This window comes from Lagenorhynchus albirostris, chromosome 2 (genome assembly GCF_949774975.1).
Source record: "Lagenorhynchus albirostris chromosome 2, mLagAlb1.1, whole genome shotgun sequence".
In the NCBI taxonomy this organism is placed as follows: domain Eukaryota; kingdom Metazoa; phylum Chordata; class Mammalia; order Artiodactyla; family Delphinidae; genus Lagenorhynchus; species Lagenorhynchus albirostris.
The window spans coordinates 23,842,144-23,864,048 of record NC_083096.1 but is presented as its reverse complement, the minus strand read 5'-3'; the positions used below and the strand labels follow the sequence as shown (position 1 = coordinate 23,864,048).

Genomic DNA, 21,905 nt, shown 5'->3' with positions numbered 1-21,905 from the left:
ATATTTCATAATCTTGCATGTGTGAAAAATGCCTTCATTTCTTCTCTCATACTTGATTGATAATTTATCTAGACTGGACATGGTATGATGGATTTGAACTTATTTTTCTCTTAGAATTTAGAAGACATTGCATTGTGTTCTAATTTACTGTTGTGACATCTGATGCCGTCCTAATTCTCAGTACTTCTGTTATAACCTTCGCCCCTTATTTGGAAGCTTTTAGGATGTTCTGTTTATTTCCGGGGTTCTGAAACGTTGTGATTATATAACTCTGTGTGGATCATCATTTATTATTATTGAAGCAGTTGCTTCAATTTTAACCTTTCCCAAAGTTTGTGACTTTCCAAATTAAGTTTCAACTTGCTTTTTAGGTCTCACGTCTGAGTCAAAAATTATACTGTCTTAATCACTATACCTTTGTAAGAAGTCAGTTTCTGTGAGAGGGTGTCCTGCTGTCATTCCTTTTCTGTCTCTAAAATTGTTTTGGCTATTCTTGGCCACTTGTTTTTCCATATGATTGTTAGGATTATATTACTAGTTTATATACATACATACAGACATATACAAACACCCTTTCACATATACAAGCTTGTAGACCTGCACTGAATTTAGAGATTAATTATGGGAAAATTTTTTTCTATAACATGAAGTCTTCCCATCTGTGAATATGGTATCTCCATTGTTTTAGGTTTTCTCTTATGTCTGTTAATGAAGTTTTATAATAATGTTCAGGTAAAGGTAAACCTATTACCTTTATTTGTTAGATTTTTTCCTAGACACTTCATGGATTTTTTTTTTTTTGGCTATTATAAATGGATAACTTTTAAAAATTTGCATTTTAATAGCTTGTTGCTCTTCTTTAGGACCACAGTTGATTTTTGCATATTCATCTTGAAACTAGCAAGCTCACTAAATTTTTCTATTAGTTCAAAATAATTTGTAGATTCTATGTGTATATGTATATTTTTCTATATAGACAATCTTATAATCTGCAAATAATGACACAGCCTTGTGTTTTGTCCTTTCCAGTCCTTACACCGTTATTTTGCTATATTTTTTTCTCATCATGCAGTCAGTGACCTTAAACACAATATTAGATAGGTGTAGTAATTGGGAGCTTCTTTGCCTTGTTCCTGACTTTATTGGTATTTTTTCTGTAGTTTCAAATTAAGTATGATGTTTGCTGTAATCTTTTGGTATATATTCTTCATCAGATTAAGGAGATTTCTATTTCTGATTACCAAGAGTTTGTTATGGTTTTTAATACTGTGTAATCAAGTGATTTTTCTGCATCCATTGAGATAATACCAGGGTGTTTTTCCTTCAGTCTGTTAATACGATGAATGACATAGATTGTCCAGTGTTAAATCATCCATTCTTTGGATATAAACATAACTTTATCATCAAGTTATACTGATATAGTTGAACAAACTGCTAGATTGACCATGCTAAAATTCTATATTGAATTGTTACCTGAGATTCATACCTGACATTGATCATATCTGAGCTTGCAGTATAATTTTCCTTCTCAAATTTTTCTTATCTGTCTTGTTTTGTATTTAGGTTATTTTAGCCTTATAAAATAAACAGGGGAGCCATATCCGCTGCCCTTACCCATTTTGGGTTTAGAACAGTTATATAATACTGGGATTATCTGTTCCTTTTTTTTTTGCGGTATGCGGGCCTCTCACTGTTGTGGCCTCTCCCGTTGCGGAGCACAGGCTCCAGACGCACAGGCTCAGCGGCCATGGCTCATGGGCCCAGCCGCTCTGCGGCATGTGGGATCTTCCCGGACCGGGGCACAAACCCGTGTCCCCTGCATCGGCAGGCGGACTCTCAACCACTGCGCCACCAGGGAAGCCCTCTATTTTTTATATAATTGGTAGAACTCACTTTTAAATCACCTTTGCTTTGGTGAGGTTTTGTTTTCTTCTGTTTTATTTTGTTTGTTTTCCAGGTAGATTTTATACTATTGATTCAAATTTTTTAATGGTTATAGGTCTCTTTGGTTTTCTATTTCTTCCTGAGTCAGTTTTGGTAAGTTATATTTTTTTCTATGAAAATTATCTATTTTCTCTGAGTTTTCAATTTTATTGGTATAAAGTTGTTCAGTTTGCAGTCTTTCTAGTTTTAAAATCTCTGTTACATGTGTAGTTTTGCTCTTTTATCATTCCTGATGTTGTTTATTTGTGCTTTACTTTTCTTCATAAGTTTTGACATAGAGTATTTTACTAAATATTTTCCAGCTTTAGTTAGAACTCTTCTGTGGACCATTAATTATTTAGACGTGTGCCTTTTGGTATTCATAGTGTTATGTTTACTTATTTGGCTGTTTATAGAAAGTTTTCTTTTACTGGAGAGTGGATCTATTTGTTATCAGTTTTTTAGCATTTGTCAAGATTGCTTTTAATTTTGTAACAGGCCAATTGTTATAACTGTTACATGTTTGTTTGAAAATAATACATTTTTTCCTAACTTTTGGGTGCAGGTTTTTATATATGTCTGTAAGATTACAGTTATTAACTTTGTTGTTCAAAATATTAATATTCTTACCAGTTTTATTTCTTTCTGATCTATTATTTATTGTTTAAAAGTCCTTATTATGATGTTGAATTTATTAATTTTCCCTTGAACTTATCAGTGTTTTCACAACTCTTTTGTAGCTATGTTGTTAGTTACGTATTATTCAGAATTGCTCTTCCAGGGTATTTTCTAATTAATAAATTAGATTAATTTCTAATTAATAAATCTTTAAAAATCATAATAATCATCTTGGCCTTAGAATCTAATTTGATTGATATTAATACAGCTACCTGAACCTTCTTTTGTTTAACATATGCCTGGTATATCTTTTCCATCCTTTTATTTTTAACTTTTCTTTATGTTTAGGTGCATTAAGCAGATTATTGCTGATTTTTTAAAAATTTGTTCATTTTGGTTTTATTTGTCATCTAGTGTGATGACTCTGTCTTTTGATAGTTGAATTTAATCCGTTTATGAATTTCATTATTAATATGTTTGTATTTATTTCTAGTATATTGTCTTGTACTATTTGCTATAGGTTTTGCTTGTTTGTTTGCATGTGTGCTTCTCCCGCACACCCCACTTCTTCCCTTCCTTCTATTGGCTGAGTCAAATTTATTTTTATTTCTTTTTTTCTTCTTCGGAAGTTATACATTCTATTTCAAATATTTTAATGTTTATCTTAAAAATTTTAGCATTTATCCTTTATGTAAAGTCTAGAGACAATCAGTTTCTCCACCATATTCCTAATTAAAGAAAAAACTTAATTTGTCTTATACCATCTACAAAAATTAACTCAAAATAGATCAAAAACCTAAATGTAAGAGCTAAAACTCTAAAACTCTTGGAAGAAAACATAGTGGGCAGGGGAGAAGTTTTATGACTTTTATTTGACAATGATTTCTTGGATGTGACACCAAGCAATAGGTAACAAAAGAAAAAATAGACAAATTGGACTACACCATCATTAAAAATTTCTGTGCATCAAAGGACACAGTTATCTTAGTGAGAAAGTAGCCTATGGAATGGGAGAAAATAGTTGTAAATCTATGTCTGATAAGAGGTTGCTATCCAGAATATATCAAGAACCCCTACAACTCAGTAACAAACTAACAACCCAATTCAAAATAAGCTAAGGCCTTGAAATGCCATTTCTTCTAAGAAGATGTACGAATGGCCAGCAAGCCCATGACAGGATGCTCAGCACCACTAGTCATTAGGGAAATGCACATCTAAACCATAATGAGATACTACCTCACACCTATTAGGATGGCTACTATAAAAAAAAAAAAGTTTTGGCAAAGATGTGGGAAAATTGGAATCCTTGTGTACTGTTGATGGAGATGTAAAAGGCTGTAGCCACTGTGGAAAACAGTATGGCAATTCTTCAGAAAACTAAAAATAGAATTACCATATGATCCAGCAGTTCCGCTTCTGGGTACATGCTCCACAGAATTTAAAGCAGGGTCTCAAAGAGATATTTGTTCACCTATGTTCATTGCACGATTATTCCCAAAAGTCAAGGGATGTAAGCAACTCAGGTGTCCATCATTGGATGAATGGATAAAAAAAAATGTGGTATATACATACACTGGAATATTATTCAGCCTTAAAATTCTGATACATGCTACAACAAGGATAGACCGTCTTAAAAACATGTCAAGTGATATAAGCCAGACACAAAAGAACAAACATTGTACGATTTCACTTACATGAAGTACCTAGAGTAGTCAAATTCATGGAAAGTATAGTGGTGGTTGCCAGGGCCTGGGAGGAGGAGGGAATAGGGGAATTATTGCTTAATAGATTTTCAGTTTTGCAAGATGAAAAGAGTTTTAGAGATGGTGGTGATGGTTGCACAACAATGTAAATGTACTTAATGCCACTGAACTGTACACTTAGAAATGGTTATAATGGTAAATTTTATATTATGGGTGTTTTACCACAATTAAAAATGATAATTAAAAAGTAAATAAAAATTAGAAAACCAAGAAACTTAGAACATTGTAATCCTAACTGCTCCCTCAGTAACATGTTGTTTTCTAATATTTTAGTTCCATCTTATTTTTCAGCCTTCAAGTAGTTGTTCCTTCCTCCTCCTCCATCTCCTTTTTCTGTTGCCCCTGTTCCTCCTCCTCATCTTACTCTTTGTTGTCCTGTTTCTCCTTCTCTTTGTCATTATTTTATCCAATTAATAACCATTTAGATGTATGTTAAAGTTTACTAATATCTTTGTTCATAATTCCCTCTCGTGTCACATTCTTCCATCTAGGTTATATTTCTTTTTTTCTTTTTTTTTTTTTTTTTTTTTTGCGGTATGCAGGCCTCTCACTGTTGTGGCCTCTCCCATTGCGGAGCACAGGCTCCAGACGCGCAAGCTCAGCAGCAATGGCTCAGGGGCCCAGCCGCTCCGCGGCATGTGGGATCTTCCCGGCATGTGGGATCTTCCCGGACCGGGTCATGAACCCGCGTCCCCTGCATCGGCAGGCAGACTCTTAACCACTGTGCCACCAGGGAAGCTCTGGGTTATATTTCTTGATTCTGAAGTATATCCTTTAGTACTTTTGTTCAACTGAAAAGGGCTGCAAGTGGTCGTTCACTCAATCTTTGTATGAAAATATCTTTATTTAACCCTCATTCCTATATTATAATTTAGGTAGGTAGGGAATATAATATTGACAATTATTTTGTCTCATCACTTTGAAAATACAATTCCATTTTCTTCTGACTGCTGTGTTAGTATTAATAATTCAGCTGTCGGTCTAATTGTCATTCCTTAGTAGAAAAATCTCTCTTTATTCTCTAATGTTTTTAAGATCTCTTGCCTTTGGTGCTCTGCAGTTTAACTACAGTGTGTATAGTAGTGGATCCGATTTCATTTATTTTTTCATATCTTTTATTTCAATGACTACTTTTTTACATATCTAGGACCTCTCTTTATTTTTTTTATCTCTTTCTTATGTTTTTGATTTTTTAATATGTCTAATAATTTTAAACATACTTATTTCATGAAGTGGAACTGATAATTGTTAGAGGTCTAATTGTTTGGATTTCTGACTTTTGCTTGTAATAGACTGTCTCCTCATTTTGTTAAATTATTGGATTGTGAGCTCATCTTCAATGGCCTTTTATGTGTGAGAATTATATGTGGCCAAGTTTGAGCATGTGTCCTCCACGGTAGTTTTGAATTTGTTACGCCAGGCTTTCTAGGGGCACCTAACCTGGTGCCAGTATTTTTGCCAGTTTCTTGGCTTGAGAACTTCTGAACAGCAGAAACCCTGTGAATTAGAATTCCAAATGGTGGGACTGTGTGACCTAAAGTTATGAATTTCTAAAGGAGGAGAGTTTTTTCACATATCAGTCACAGTCAAGATAGACAAAATGTCTTAATCTTTCTCTGCTGAGTGGCAGATTTTTATAATTCACCTTTTCCTTACAATATGCCTTTTAGGGTAAAGGTTATATGGGGCAGCCTCTCACTTCAAACATCCTGTAAGTTCAAGGTCTTTCCTTTTGTCCTTATGTATATGTTAAAAGCCAAGTACCTAGACGATGAAAACCAGTATTTCTCCAACTGCACTCCTGCTTCAATGTTTATCGCCCTGGTTCTCAATCATTTCTTGATTACTGGGCCCCTAAGACTGTCTCTTTATTTAAAGGCTCATTTATGTATTTATAAAAATGGTTGTTATATTTTATCTAGTACTTTTAAGAGTTTGTAGTAGAAGAGTTTTCAAATTACTTAATCTCAGTATTGCCAAGGAGGAAGTCTATTCTAATGATTATTAAGAATGGTAATTTAGTCTAGAAAACTCAGAGTATTAACCATTGTTTTATCTTGAGAATGTTCATTGCTTGATATGTTCTCTTCAAACATAAAGAACCAATTTTCTTTTACTTTGGAATACCTTACAAGACATGTGCCCAGGATCTTTTTTAGCTGTTGTTTTCTAATTTACATCCAACTGGTCATAATTGTATGCCCAGTTCTTTTTCTCTGTTGGGACTTTATTTTTTGAAGGATATATTTTTTTCCGTTTTATAATTTTTTTAAATACATAAGTAGTTTGCGGGACATTGTTAACATTTATTTCCTTAGGTTTTCATTAAAGTGTTTTAAAATAATCTCCAGTCTGCTCATAGTATTAGCCAGACTTTTTTATTTTTCCCCCTAATTAATTGTAAAGTTTTCACAGTCCCATTTTTCATATTTAAGTGTTGGATAGATAATATCAGTAATAAGAATGTTCTAAAATATATATTCAATTTGTGGTTAGTGGCTGTGGTGTTCAAATCATATTGTTACCCTAAATGTAGTCAATTAAGTAACAGCTATAATAAACGTTCTATAGTGTTAAAAAATCTGGAGAACTTGTTGGTGTGGTGCTTATATAAATTTTAACTTATATGGACAAGGAGGCTAAATTCAGATAATGACGAAGTTGTTGTTATGAAGTAATGCTATTGTATTTTTAAGTAAATGTTCCTAATTTAAAATTAATATTTGTTTCTAATATATTATGGTAGATTACTAAAAATGTGAACTTCTTCAGGTACAGTCCTCAGTGGCTGTTGGAACTCCAGATTATATCTCTCCTGAAATCCTTCAAGCCATGGAAGATGGAAAAGGCAGATATGGACCTGAGTGTGACTGGTGGTCTTTGGGGGTCTGTATGTATGAAATGCTTTATGGAGAAACACCATTTTATGCAGAATCTCTGGTGGAAACATATGGAAAAATCATGAATCACAAAGTTAGTATATTTTACTAATTTTCAAATTAATGTGGTAAATAATACATATAATATTCAATAAAATTAAAATGTGATATTTAAAAAAATGATTTTCCAAGAACAATAAACAATCTAATTTCTATGCTAATAAGGGACATGACAAATATGAGTAATCAAGATCCATAAATTATGCATAAAATTACTAGTTTTCACCTTCTCCTGTATTTCATTAGAGGTGCTAATAAGTAGAAAATTAAATGTTCTCTTCAGTAGAATAACAAAGATCATAAGCAGATAATTTATATCATTACTATATAGTATAAGTATAATCATGACTAGAATGCATTTAAAATTCTCAATCTTAATAAATAAAATGCAAATTAAAATAAGAAGAGCATCCTTTTCTTCCCCGTCAAATTGGCAAAGATGAAAAGAAAAATAGTACTTGTTACTGTAAATAATCCAGTGAGGTGGAAATTGTTAGACGTTGTTGATAGGAATGTGAATTGATATAATCTTTCTGTCAAGAAGTTTATAAGTATGCATCGACAGCCTTAAAAAAAAATGGTTAAAACATTTGGTTGAGTAACTTCAGTTCTAGGAATCTACCCTAGGGAAAATATTCGTAGAACAAGGATATATGTACAAAGATACCTATCCCAGTATTATTTATGGTCACCAAACATTGGAAACAGTCCAGATGCAGAGCAGGAAAGAATGAATAAACTTTAATCCATTTAGTGCCAAGTGAAATAGATTGTACAAGAAGAGGAAGAGTCTGATTATCAGTCTCAGAAGATTGTGAGCAATTGCAGAAACCTAGAATATGAATAGGAATATCCCATAAAGGGAGGGACAGTCTGTTCTTTTTAATTTGTTCTGGTGATACAATTATGATTAATTGCTACACATATATATAAATCAGTCTTATAGAGTCAATGCTTTTCTACCTGGCTGCAAAGATAATCTGCTGAGTAGTAACGAAGAGTTGAAAGACAAGAAATAGCTACAAAGTTGTAAATAGCATGTAAAGCATTTCAGATAGAAATCATTGTACTATAACATGGTTGTTAAGAGCACAGATTCTGGAATCAGACAGTTTCAGTTCAAATCAGTTTATTACCATTTATTAGTTGTGTGACATCAAGCAAATTGCTTGAACTGTTTCTTTGTTTCCTCTTCTATAAACTTAGAGTAATAGGAGTATCTACCTTATACAGTTGCTCTGAGGATTAAATGAGCTAAAGGAGTAACGCACTTCTCGTAGTGTAAAGTATGTATTACATTCTTTAAAAATGTTCCATACTATTAATCATTAGTATGTGACTTATATGAACATTATCAATCATATACACTATTAAAATACTGAGTCACATTCTACTACATTTAATGAATTCATTTTGAGAGCATTTAAGGTGTTTTAGCATTTAACTTATTCTTTCTGTAGTGCATCTATGACTAAGTCACATATGAAATGAAAAGTTCTTTTAGGAAAATTATCCTTTTTAATTTATTCCTGCATCTCTTTTAGTATCAGTACTTTGTACCATATATTCTTATTATTTAAAAACAATTTTTATTGGAGTATAATTGCTTTACACTGTTGTAGGACAGTGTACCATATATATTTATTAGATATTTTTAAAAGAAAATGTATTTTTAAGAAAGTCAATGCTAACATCAACCTACTTAGTAAATTGAATAGTGATTTATATTTTGTTTCTATATTTTGTTATATTTTGTTTCTATTATTCTGTGTTTAGGAGAGGTTTCAGTTTCCAGCTCAAGTGGCTGATGTCTCTGAAAATGCTAAGGATCTTATTCGAAGGCTCATTTGTAGCAGAGAACATCGACTTGGTCAAAATGGAATAGAAGACTTTAAGAAACACCCATTTTTCAGTGGAATTGATTGGGATAATATTCGAAACTGTGAAGCACCTTACATTCCAGAAGTTAGTAGCCCAACAGATACATCAAATTTTGATGTGGATGATGATTGTTTAAAGAATTCTGTGAGTATGACATTGTAAAGAAGTTCTGTCTTGCTTTTTTTTTGTAAATATGGTTATAATTTTATAGATCACCTTACCAATTATCAAACAGTTATCGTGGCTTCCAGTATTTACTCTCCCTAAATCAAGAAATTAAAAGAGCTAACTGAGGTGAGCATAGTTATTCATGACTAGGAGCTAAATTAAAATTCAAAGATTTACTTCTTAGATTAGTTATGTCATTACGTTTCTTAAGAAGAGGACAAATTAGGGGCTTCCCTGGTGGCGCAGTGGTTGAGAGTCCGCCTGCCGATGCAGGGGACACGGGTTCGTACCCCGGTCTGGGAGGAGCCCACGTGCGCCCGTGAGCCATGGCCACTGAGCCTGCGCGTCCGGAGCCTGTTGCTCCGCAACGGGAGAGGCCACAACAGTGAGAGGCCCGCGTACCGCAAAAAAAAAAAGAGGACAAATTAGATGCTTTAAAAAGTGGACTTCATGATGGCAGAGTGAAGACATTGGCAAATCTCTCCTTAAAAACCACGTTGAAACTGGGCAAAATTGTCAAAAACAACCATTTCAGGGCTTAATAAATCAAACCCAAGGTAAATAAATTGAGAAGCATTTATTCATGAAATACTGTTGAACTTTGGTTAAAAACAGCCCTCCCAACTTTTCCCTCAGCTTAATGGGGACGGTAGAACTGCTAGCATGGAGCTGCTTGTAAAAACCAGCCGTTTTGCTGACAGAGGGAGCTGACTTGATTGTAGAGCTAAATATCTATGCCCAGTGGTGTTGCCACTAAAAATAGCAAACTTGGTAGGAAATGAATGGGGAGAGAAAATCTATAGCCTTATTAACCTAAAGTTATAGCTCTGTTTGCGGCAGGTGGCTGACCAGTGGATTAGCCAAATAGTCCTCCATTTTTAGTTTGTGGGCCATACCAAAGCAGGCCAGCATAGTTTGTCAACCTCTGCTCTAAACCATTAGGTTATATTAAATTAAAATTTAGGGAAATAACACAATTTTTTTTCTTTTGTCTTTTTAGCCTTCTTAATTTAAAAAAAAAATTTTATTGGAGTACAGTTGATTTACAAGGTTGTGTTAGTTTCTGCTATATAGCAAAGTGAATCAGTTATACAAATACATATATCCACTCTTTTTTAGATTGTTCTCCCATATAGGTCATTACAGAGTATTGAGAAGTGTTCCCTCTGCTATACAGTAGGTCCTTAGCCTTCTTATTTTGAACTTTCATTTTTATTCAGTTATTTCTTATGGGTTTAATTCTGCACTAAGAATTTACTTTCCACTGTTCAGTAAGTACCATATTCAGGACCGATAAGAACTTCTCTTATACTTTCCTTACTGAACCTCACAAGAAAGAATTAAATGGAGTTTCCTCATCAGTTTTTTTTTATTACAAGAATTACTGTTAACAGGAATTGTGAGTCATTCCAAATTAAATACACAGTAAAGTTGATTCTGACTATTTGCTATAGTTATGTTCAGTAAAGTTGCTGCAAATACTGTATTAGTGAATCCTGAACCATTGTTCCTAGGGGAAATACACAGTCAGGTTCCTGTGAGCCTCTGGTCATAATGTTCTCATCAACCAATCAGTGCAATACATTAGCCACACAATACCTTGTTTGATGTGTGTTTCTATTTAAAGACACCTTATTTAACATATATTGTCAATTCATTGATGTCAAACTCATGGCCAACGGCACTGTGACTCATGCTGGAATGAAGCGTGTCTAACACACGTTTCTTTTGTAAGGCACATTACAGCCTTCTTGTTTGGACACAATAGATGGCATCTCAGCACTGCTCTTGGAGGCCATTTTAGATAGCAAAATCACCTGTAAGAAACACAAAAATGAGGAAAATGTGGCACATGTAGACATTGAAAAAAACCCACTTGTTTATAGTATGAGAGCTGAAACAAGAAGGCATACGTCTCCTTGTTCAACTCCAGCTGGTAACATGTGCGTAGCACAACTCAATTTTTTCTTTGCTCTGCAAGTGTCTGCAAATGACTACAAAAGTATTTGTGAATGTTGATTTTGGGCTACAAATAAATTTCAGCGACTAGGCAAATTTGCAAATATGGAATATGTGAATAATGATTCTACTCAGTATCCGTCAGACTTTAAATCTTCCTTTTCATTTTATTAGAATTCTACAATAGCAATATTTATGGTCTAAATTTTTTATCACTAAATGTCTGTACCAAACTTAGCAATGTTTCTAAATTGATCAGTCACCTACTTACTATTGACAGGTAATATTTATAGCCCAGCCTGCAGTTTATAGTTATTCATTTCTTACCAAATGTTTTTTCCTCCTTTAGGAAACAATGCCCCCACCAACACATACTGCATTTTCTGGTCACCATCTGCCATTTGTTGGTTTTACATATACTAGTAGCTGGTAAGTTTGAAAAGTTAACATGATTTGGATGATTTAAGTCAAATTAAAAATGAATTGAGGTTTTAAAAAATATAATGCATAAGAGAGCCTTGTAAAAAAATTTTTAGAAAAAGGGTGAAGCTACTGGAAAAAGTTAGACATTACAAAGTGAATAGAACATATAAGAATCTTAACTCATTTTGGAGGACAAATAGAGAGCTCAGAATCTAACGCTTAGCAACGGGGCAGGAATTAGAAGAGTCCCATGCTATTGAATAAATATTTTCTAGGTGTCAGGCATCAGAACTTTCAACCCACTGATCTTAACATTCTTTTCACTGACCCTCATTCCACTCATATCTTCTCTTTCCTCCTTACCTTTCCTTAAATATCATTGAGAATGACTATAGTCACTCCTTGGGTGCCCCCTCAATTCCTTGACTGTCTGTTATTCTGTAACACTGGTTTTGCTAAGTTGACATTCATTATTACAGTTCCGTTTTCTGCCAATACCTGTGCAGTTCAAAGTGTCTGGAGAAAAATATCTGTCCATTCTTACTGGTCTCACTTTAAGTTCATGATTACCAACCTCAGGTGCCACTTATTGCTGCCTGGCAAATATACTGTGTTACCCTAGTGTATTCACTCTTCCACTCTCCTAGGTAACTATTTCATACTTTATACTTTTCCTCTAAAACCCCTGTCATACTTAGTCTCACCTGATGATCTCGCTTCCTCTTTCACAGAGAGGTTGAAGCGATCAGCAGACAACCTCCCCAAGTTCACATCACCACATTTACCACCTTCACACCGCTGGACCCATGTAGTCTTCTTTTTATGGATGACGGTGTGATCTCCCTAGCTAAGCCGCATCCCTTCTTTCTTCTCTTACTTACTGTAGCGCATTGCTGTTACATCATAAATTTTTCCCTTTCTGTGTCATTTGCATAACAGATCATTTCCATCAGCTCACAAACATGCAGTTTTTTCTCCCATCTTAAAGCAAAATATAAAAACTGTTCATGTAACTTTCTTTACCTGCTACCAACCATTTTTCTGCTCTTAATTGTAGGAGAGTTACTTCAAATTGTTGTCTGTACTTTGTCCATTTTTCTCATACTCTTCTTTCTTGGCACCACTCCAGTCAGGTTATGCTCCCATCACTTCATGCAAACTGCTTTTATCCATGTCACCACTGACCTCCATGTTGCTAAGTTTAGCAATCATTTCTCAATCCTAGTCTGACTTATTTGCCTAGTCTCATCTCATTTGTCCCGGCTCCTTCCCATTAAAACACTCTCTCCTGTTAGCTTCCAGAGCACTTGCCTCGTTTCTCCTTACCTTTCTGGCCACCCCTTCTCATTCTCCACATTCCTCCTAATCTCCCTGTGTCCTATCACTTCATCTTTGGATCTTTTTTGTTTATACTCTGGTGCTCTGGTATTATTTGCTGATGACTCCTAAATGTGCATTTTCAGCTGAGGCCTCTCTCCTCACTTCTACTTAAAATCTCTCTTAATCACCTATTTCAGATGTTTGTAACATCATTTCTTATATTTCTCTGAACCTATCTGAGTGATCCTGCTAAAAGATAAGTCAAGAGTATGTCAGTCCCCTGTTCAGGACCAGTTCTCACTGCCCCCAACTCCAGTGGCTTCATATCTTAACTCTAAAGTTCTTATAGGGCCCTACAAGACTGGCTCACTTTATCTTTCTGATTCTATTTCCTACTATTCTTCCCCTTGCTCACTTCACAGCCACACAGGTCTCCTTTCTGGCCCGTGAACATGCCAGACATACTCCTGTCTCGGGGCTTTTGCACTGCTTTTTTCTTTGTTTTTTTGATTTATTTTATTGAAGTATAGTTGATAGGGCTTTCGTACTTCTATTTCATCTGCCGGGAATGCTCTTTCCTCTCATGTTTCCTTGGCAGGTCCCCTTATTCCTTCTGGACTTATTCAGTTACTTTCTGAGTGATGGCTTTCCTGACCACTTTATCTACATTTTTTATTTACTCCGCTTTAATACTTCATTTCCCCCTTTCCTGCTTGATGTTTTCTCCTTAGCATATAACACTGTCTAATGTATTGCATATTTTACTTGTTTGTTTATTTTTGTCTCTGCCACTGGAATATAAAGCTTGCTCCATGGGCAAGTGTTGTGCATTTTGCTCACTGCTGAATGTCCAGCACTTCAAATGTTTTTAATTAAATTGTATGGAATTAAAGAAAGCATTTCACTTAAAAGTTTTTTTAATTGACGTATACAGTTTATGTACAATATAAGTTACAGATGTACAATAAAGTGCTTCACAATTTTTAAAGGTTATACTCCATTTATCGTTATTATAAGATATTGGATATATTCTTTGTGTTGAACAGTATATCCTTGTAGCTTATGAAGGCATTTCACTTTTGAATTCCAAAGACGACCATGGTTGGTGCTTTTGACTACTGTCTCATTTAGGTGGTCACATTGTTTTAAGCTACCAATAACCCTTCAGCAAACTTCATCTTATAATTTGTGATTATTAAAATAAATTCAAGAGAATTTGGGCTATTTAAGTTTTCATTTTCAAAAATGCTTCCAGAGAATTGTTTATGGTGATTTTGCAAAAAAATATGTTTTGTAATCACTCCAGATGGCTAGCTATAACTAGATGTTCAAATGATGTTTTAAATGAACAATTTCAAAAGGTTATCTTTTTCTCTTCAAACTTATTGTTTCAGTGTAAACCCACGTTTTTTCCCCTTTTTTTCAGTGTTCTGTCTGATCGGAGCTGTTTAAGAGTTACAGCTGGTCCCGCTCCACTGGATCTCGATGTTAATGTTCAGAGAACTCTAGATAACAACTTAGCAACCGAAGCTTATGAAAGAAGAATTAAACGCCTTGAACAGGAAAAACTTGAACTTAGTAGAAAGCTTCAAGGTAAATACATTTTAAAGATAACATTTTCCCTTTTTGTATTGGACTCACAGTGTAGATGCTATTTATTATAAGTGGTTGTTTTATCTTGAAAAGAAATTTTTTATTAAATGGATAAAAGCAAGTTGTAGAAATTTATACAGAATACAGTATAATGCCATTTACGTAAACTCACATAATTAACAGTAAACAGCAAAATAGCATTTGTTTCCCACAGCTATATATGTATGTATATAAAAGTGTGGGAATAAATACCTCTGGGATAGGAAAATAGAACTACCAAGAAAAATGGAACCCTTCTTATCCTACTGCACTTTATATGATGCCCTGCCATATTTTCTCCGTTCTCATCTGTATTATTGCAATAGCTTCCTAACTGATTTCCCTGCCTTACCTCGTCCCACCACCCCCACCCCTCCCACTTTCCTGCTTTATTTTCTCCAAAAAATGTTATATACAATGTATTTTACTTATATACAATGGTTGCAATAATGTTTATACGTTACATACAATGTATGCATTCCTTTAGTGAATGAAGGAATGTATCTATAATCATGAAACTTGTAACTCTTTTTAAAAATTAATTAATTTGGCTGTGTTGGTTCTTCGTTGCTGCACGCGGGCTTTCTCTAGTTGCGGCAAGCAGGGGCTACTCTTGGTTGCGGTGTGTGGACTTCTCATTGCAGTGGCTTCTCTAGTTGCGGAGCACGGGCTCTAGGCATGTGGGCTTCAGTAGCTGTGGCACGTGGGCTCAGTAGTGGTGGCTTGCGGGCTCTAGAGCACAGGCTCAGTAGTTGTGGTGCACAGGCTTAGTTGTTCCGTGGCATGTGAGATCTTCCTGGACCAGGGCTCTAACCCATGTCCCCTGCATTGGCAGGTGGATTCTTAACCACTGCGCCACCAGGGAAGCCCCGTATAATCCTTTCAGTGTGTTCTTTAATTTGGTTTGCTAATATTTTGCTGAAAATTTTTACATCTATATTCATCAGGGATATTGGTTAATGCTGACCCTTGAACAGCACAGGGGTTAGAGGCACAAGCCCCATGCAGTCAAAAATCTGCGTATAACTTTACAGTCATTCCTCTGAAACCATGGTTCTGCATCTGCAGACTCAACCACTGGGGATCATGTAGTATTGTAGTACACATTTACTGAAAAAAATTTGTGTATAAATGGACCTGTGCAGTTCAAAAACGTGTTGTTCAAGGGTCAACTGCAGTTTTCTTGTGGTCTCCTTATCTGGTTTTGGTATCAAGGTAATGGTGGCCTCATAGAATGAGTTTGGAAGTGTTCCGGTCTCAGTATTTTGGAAAAGTTTGAGGAGGATTGGTGTTAATTATTCTTTAAATGTTTGGTAGAGTTCACCAGTGAAGCCATCTGGTCCTGGGATTTTCTTTGTTGGGAGGTTTCTGATTATTGACTCAATCTCTTTACTCATTATTGGTCTGTTCAGATTTTCTAATTCCTCCTGATTCAATCTTGATAGGTTGTGTTTCTAGAAATGTGTTAGTTTCTTCTAGGTTATGTAATGTCTTGGCATACACTTGTCCATAGTAGTCTTTTATGAGCATCTATATTTCTACAGCATCACTTGTAATGCCTCCCCTTTCATTTCTAATTTTATTTATTTGAGTCTTCTCTCTTTGTTTCTTAGTCTAGATATTTTGTCACTTTTGTTTGTCTTTTTAAAAAAACAGCTTAGTTTTGTTGATCCTTTCTGTAGTTTTTCTTGTCCTATTGCATTCATTTCTGCCCTGAACTTTGTTATTTCCTTCCTTCTGCTAACTTTGGGCTTAATTTGTTCTTCTTTTTTTAGTTCCTTGAGGTGTAAGGTTAGGTTATTTGAGATATTTCTAATTTCTTAATATATGCATTTATTGCTGTAAACTTTCCTCTCAGAACTGCTTTTGCTGCATCTCACAAATTTGATATGTCATATTTCCATTTTAATTTGAGATTTTTTCTCTTTTGATTTCTTCTTTCACCCGTTGGTTGTTCAGAAGTATGTTATTTTGCTTCCACATATTTGTAGATCTTCTCACTTTCCTCTCTTTACTGATTTCTACTTTCATACAGTTGTGGCCAGAAAAGATAGTTGGTATGATTTCAATATTATGTTTGTAAAGATACGTTTTGTGTCCTGTCATATGATCTATCCTGGGGAATGTTCTGTGTGCACTTGAGCAGAATGTGTATTCTGCTGCTGCTGGAAGGAATGTTCTGTATATGTCTGTTAAATCTGTTTGTTCTAAAGATGGTTCAATTCCAATGCTTCCTTATTGATTTTCTGGCTGTACAATTTATCCATTGGTGATAGTGGCATATTGATGTCCCCTACTATTATTCTGTTGTTGTCTATTTCTCTCTTAGGGTTTGTTAGTATTTGCTTAATATATTTCTGTGCTCGGGTGTTTGGAGCATATATATTAACAATTGTTATATCTTCTTGATTTATTGACCCCTTTATCATTATATATAATGACCTTCTTTGTCTCTTGTTACTGTCTTTGGCCTGAGTGTATTTTGTCTGATATAAGTATAGCCACGCCCACTTTGTTTTGGTTTCTGCTTGGAATATCATCTTCCATCCCTTCACTTTGAGCTTACTTGTCTTTAGAGCTGAAATGAGTCTCCTGTAGGCAGCATATAGTTGGAACTTGATTTTTTTTTTCATCCATTCTGTGCCTTTTGATTGGTGAATTCAATCCCTTTACATTTAGGGTGGTTATTGGTATGTAAGGACTTACTATTGCCATTGGTCTTTTGCCTTCTGGTTATTTTGTATCTCCATTGGTTCTTTCTTTTTTCCCCTTCTTTTTTTTGTCTGCCTTTGTAAGTTGATGATTTTCCATGGTGATTTGCTCACTGTCCCCTTTTTTACGTCTCATGTCTCTCTTTTAGATTTTTGTTTTGTCTTTACCATGAGGTTTACATAAAATATCTAATTGATAAAATAGTCCTTTTTCTGCCTATAGCGACTTATCTTCATTCACCTGTAAAGGTTTCATCCTTTTACATCTCCTTTTAGATTTTTGATGTCACAGATGATCACTTTTTATGCTGTGAATTTGCTACCAAATTGTAGTACAGTAATTTTTAATGCTCTTTTTCTTTAACACTTATGCTATAATTGTTTAACACACTATTGTAAAATACAGTTACAATTTTCTAATTCTGACTGTCTATTTGTCACCTTAATCAGAGTTTTGTGTACTTTCAACTTTTTGTTTCAGCTTGAAGAGCTCCTTTCAGCATTTCTTGTAAGACAGGTCTAGTGGTGGTGAACTCCCTCAGCTTTTATTTATGTGGAAAGCCTTTATTTCTCCTTCATATCTGAAGAATAACTTTGCCAGATAGAGTATTCTTGGCTGACAACTTTTATCTTTCAATACTTTTGAGTATGTTATTCCACTCTCCCCTGGCCTATAGAGTTTCTGCTGAGAAATCTGCTTATTGCCTAATGGAGCTTCCTTTGGAGGATACTTTCTTTTTTTCCCTGGTTGCCTTTAAAATTCTTTCTTTAGCATTGACTTTTTTTTTTAATTGGAGTATAGTTGCTTTACAATGTTGTGTTAGTTTCCGCTGTACTTTTGACAGTTTCATTATAATGTGTGCTGGAAAAGGTCTTTTTTTTGCATTGAGATAGCAAGGTGTTCTATTGGCTTCATAGATTTGTATGTCCGGTTTTTTCCCCAGGTTTGGGAAGTTCTCAGGTATTATTTCATTAAATAAACTCTCTGCCCGTTTCTCCCTCTCTTCTTCTGGTATACCCATTATTCTTATTTTGGCTTTTTAAATGGAGTCTGATAGCTCTTGTAGGGTTTCTTCACTTAAAAAAAAAACAAAACAGAGGGCCTCCCTGGTGGCGCAGTGGTTGAGAGTGTGCTTGCCGATGCAGGGGACATGGGTTCGTGCCCCGGTCCGGGAAGATCCCACATGCTGCGGAGTGGCTAGGCCCATGAGCCATGGCCGCTGAGCCTGCGCGTCCGGAGCCAGTGCTTCGCAACGGGAGAGGCCACAACAGTGAGAGGCCCGCGTGCCTCAAAAACAAACAAACAAACAAAAAAACTTAGTTCTCTTTCCTCTTCCACCTGAATCATTTCTAAATTCCTCTCCTCCATATAGCTTATTCTTTCTTCCATCTGATCTGTTCTATTTCCAGTGCTTTCTAATGCAGTATTCATATCACTTATTGAATTCTTCAGCTTCAGAATTTTTGTTTTGTTCTTTTTTTATAATTTCAATCTCTTTGGTAAAGTGCTCTTTCTGTTCATTAATTTTATTCCTGAGTTCACTGAGTTGCCTTTCTGAGTTTTCTTGTAGCTTGTTGAATTTCTTCATAACAACTATTTTGAATTCTTTATCAGTTAGATTGCAATATTCTGTGTCTTTGAGTTGGTTGCCTAGAGAATTGTCATTTTTTTGGGATACTGCGTTACCATGATTTTTCATAGTGTTTCATGAACTGTGCCTCTGCCATCACATTTGAAGTAGCAAACACCTTTCTTATTTAGGTAAGGCTTTACTTTGATTCTAAGTTCAGCAGCTTGGCAATCAGAAGCCTTTCTTTTGTTTTCCAGAAGGTGGCGCTATAGCACAAAATTTGGCTTTCTCTTACCAGAGATGACCCTCCACTAAAGTTTGGAGTGTGTGCATGGTAAAAGCTGTTGGCAGAGTGTAGGAGGTGTATGCTTAGTACCTGGGGCTTTTTAGTGGAGGAGTCCAGAAATCTGTGGACAGACAGCAGGAAATGCATTCCTTCATTTCTCTTTGTCTGCCTTCTTTCCTTCCTACCCTTCCCCCACCCCCCCCTCAGAAATCCGGGTATTGCTGAAAAGCAACAGGGTCCCTCCAGCTGCAGCCCTCACAGCCTTCACAGCCCAGCACTTTCACTCATCACTTTCACTTTCTACCTCCTCTGCTAGAGGGGTCACTGTTGCCGGTACCTTGGATCTGCAGCCTCCTCTGAGGTCCAGTCTACCCACTTCTGGATACACATATGGATGTATCTCTGGTGTCCTGGTGTGCTGTGCAGAAGCAATTTTGTTCAGTTATGGATGTCCAATTAGTTGTAAATCGAAGGGAGAGGAAAAAGGAATGACCCATAGGGGCATGATACTGATGTCACTCAGTTTTGATTTTTAAATGGTGATATGCATACAGTAAAGTGTGCAAGTACTCACTTTAAATTGTAAGCCCCGTAAATGTTTATATTAGTGTACTTTTATGTAACTTGCCCCCCAATCACTATATAGAACATTTCTAGCATAGGATAAGGTTCCATCATGCTCCTTCCCAGTTTGTAGCTTACAACTCTGAAGTAAACACTATCCTAAATTTTTTCAGCATCAATTAATTTTACCTTTGAACTTCATATAAATGGTTTCATACAGTATGTTCTCATTTGTATCTCTTTTTTTAATAATGTGGTTTTCCATGTGTAAATATCAATAGTTCCTTTTCTTTTAACTGCTGTTCAGTGTTACATTGTATACAAATACTAAAAAAATTTATCCAATGTCTGAGTTCTGACTTTTTTTTTTTTTTTTTTGCGGTACGCGGGCCTCTCACTGTTGTGGCCTCTCCCGTTGTGGAGCACAGGCTCCGGACGTGCAGGCTCAGCGGCCATGGCTCACGGGCCTAGCCGCTCTGCGGCATGTGGGATCTTCCCGGACCAGGACATGAACCCGTGTCCCCTGCATCGGCAGGTGGACTCTCAACCACTGTGCCACCAGGGAAGCCCCTGACTTTTATTTTAAAAAATACAACAGATTGGGTGTCTCATAAACAACAGAAATTTATTTCTCCCAGTTCTGGAGGCTGGAAGTCCAAGATCAAAGTGCCAACATGGTCAAGTGAGGATTCATAGCCAGCACCTTCTTGCTGTGTCCTCACCTGGTGGAAAGGGCTAGGGATCCCTGTGGGTTCTCTTTTATAAGGCATTAATCCCATTCATGAGGGCTCCGTCCTTATAACTGTAACTTAAACACCTCCCAAGACCCCACCTCCTAATAACATCATCTTTGGGGTTAGAATTTCAACATATGAATTTGGTGGGGGACCACAGGTATTCAGACTGTATCATCTAAGCTGTTGTTGTTGAACATTTGAGTTATCTCCAGATATAGACTATTATAAACATAGCTTCTGTGAATATTGTTATATCTTTCTCTTGATGGTCATATGTACTTATTTCTCTTGGATATCTACCTAGGAGTAGGATTTATGGGTCATAGGATAGCATATTTTCAGCTTTAGAAAATATTGCCAAAGAGTTTTCAAAAGTGATTGCATCAGTAGTTTCACTAATAATGTATGAGTTTCACTTGCTATATATTCCCATCAGAATTTGATATTGTCAGCTTTTTAAATTTTAGCCATTCTGGTATCTGTATAGTGGAGTTTTGCTATGATTTTAAATTTATATTTCTCTAATAAGTAATATTTACTGTTCATTTGGATATTCAGTCTTGTATAGGTTCTTGCCCTTTTTTCCCATTAGGTCTTTACATGTCTTTTAAATAATTTTTATTTTTCAACTTCACAAACAATATAAGACCCTTATAACAGCCCTTTATGTTGTTGTTGTTTTATAGTTTACCTCTATCTGTGTTGTAAACGTTTCAATACATTTATTTTATTCTTGCTTTAAATATTTATTACTCATTAATTTTTAAAATATCTTTTTTTTACCCACAAATTTACCCCTTTTGTGTTCTTATTTCTTTCTAGTGATCCATGTATCCATCCAGAATCATTTTTCTTTAGTCTGAAAAACTTCCTTTAGTGTTTCTTATGATTGTGTGTGTTACAACTAAATCTCTCCATTTTTGTTTGCCTGAGATGTCTTTATTTTGCCTTCATTTTTGAAGAATATTTGCTGGGTTAGAATTCTAGCTTGGCAGTTTTTTCTTTCAGTGCTCTATAGATATTATTTCATTGTTTACTGACTTCCATTATATTTGAGAAGCCAGCCAGCTATTAATCTTGGTCTCTTGAATGTATCTTTTCGTCCTCCCCTCTGGTTGCTTTTAAGTATTTCTCCTTAACTTCACTTTCAAACAGTTTGACTATGATCTACCTGGGTGTAGTTTTCTTTGTATTAATGGAAAATCCTGTTGGGGATTCACTGAGCTTCTGAAATCTTGATTGATCTCTTTCATCAATTTTGGAAAGTTCTAAGCATAATCTCTGTAGATATTTCTTTTGTCCCATTCACTATCTCTTCTTCTTCTGGGACTCCAATTACATATATCTTAGACTGTGTCCCACATTCATTTTATGTTCAGTCCTGTTTCTTCCATTCTTAGGTTTTTTTGT

The 21,905-nt window shown here is 35.4% G+C and overlaps 1 protein-coding gene across 5 annotated transcripts in view; it reads left to right on the top strand.

The window, feature by feature from the left end:
• CDC42BPA (CDC42 binding protein kinase alpha) overlaps positions 1 to 21,905 on the top strand; it is a 326,828-nt gene that overhangs the window by 164,894 nt on the left and 140,029 nt on the right. For all 5 annotated transcript variants that reach the window (XM_060128307.1, XM_060128299.1, XM_060128320.1 and 2 more), the window contains exons 7-10: positions 7,077 to 7,277; positions 9,020 to 9,268; positions 11,601 to 11,680; positions 14,421 to 14,587. In XM_060128307.1, coding sequence (XP_059984290.1) covers positions 7,077 to 7,277; positions 9,020 to 9,268; positions 11,601 to 11,680; positions 14,421 to 14,587 — 697 coding nt within the window. The remainder of the gene's footprint in view (positions 1 to 7,076; positions 7,278 to 9,019; positions 9,269 to 11,600; positions 11,681 to 14,420; positions 14,588 to 21,905) is intronic.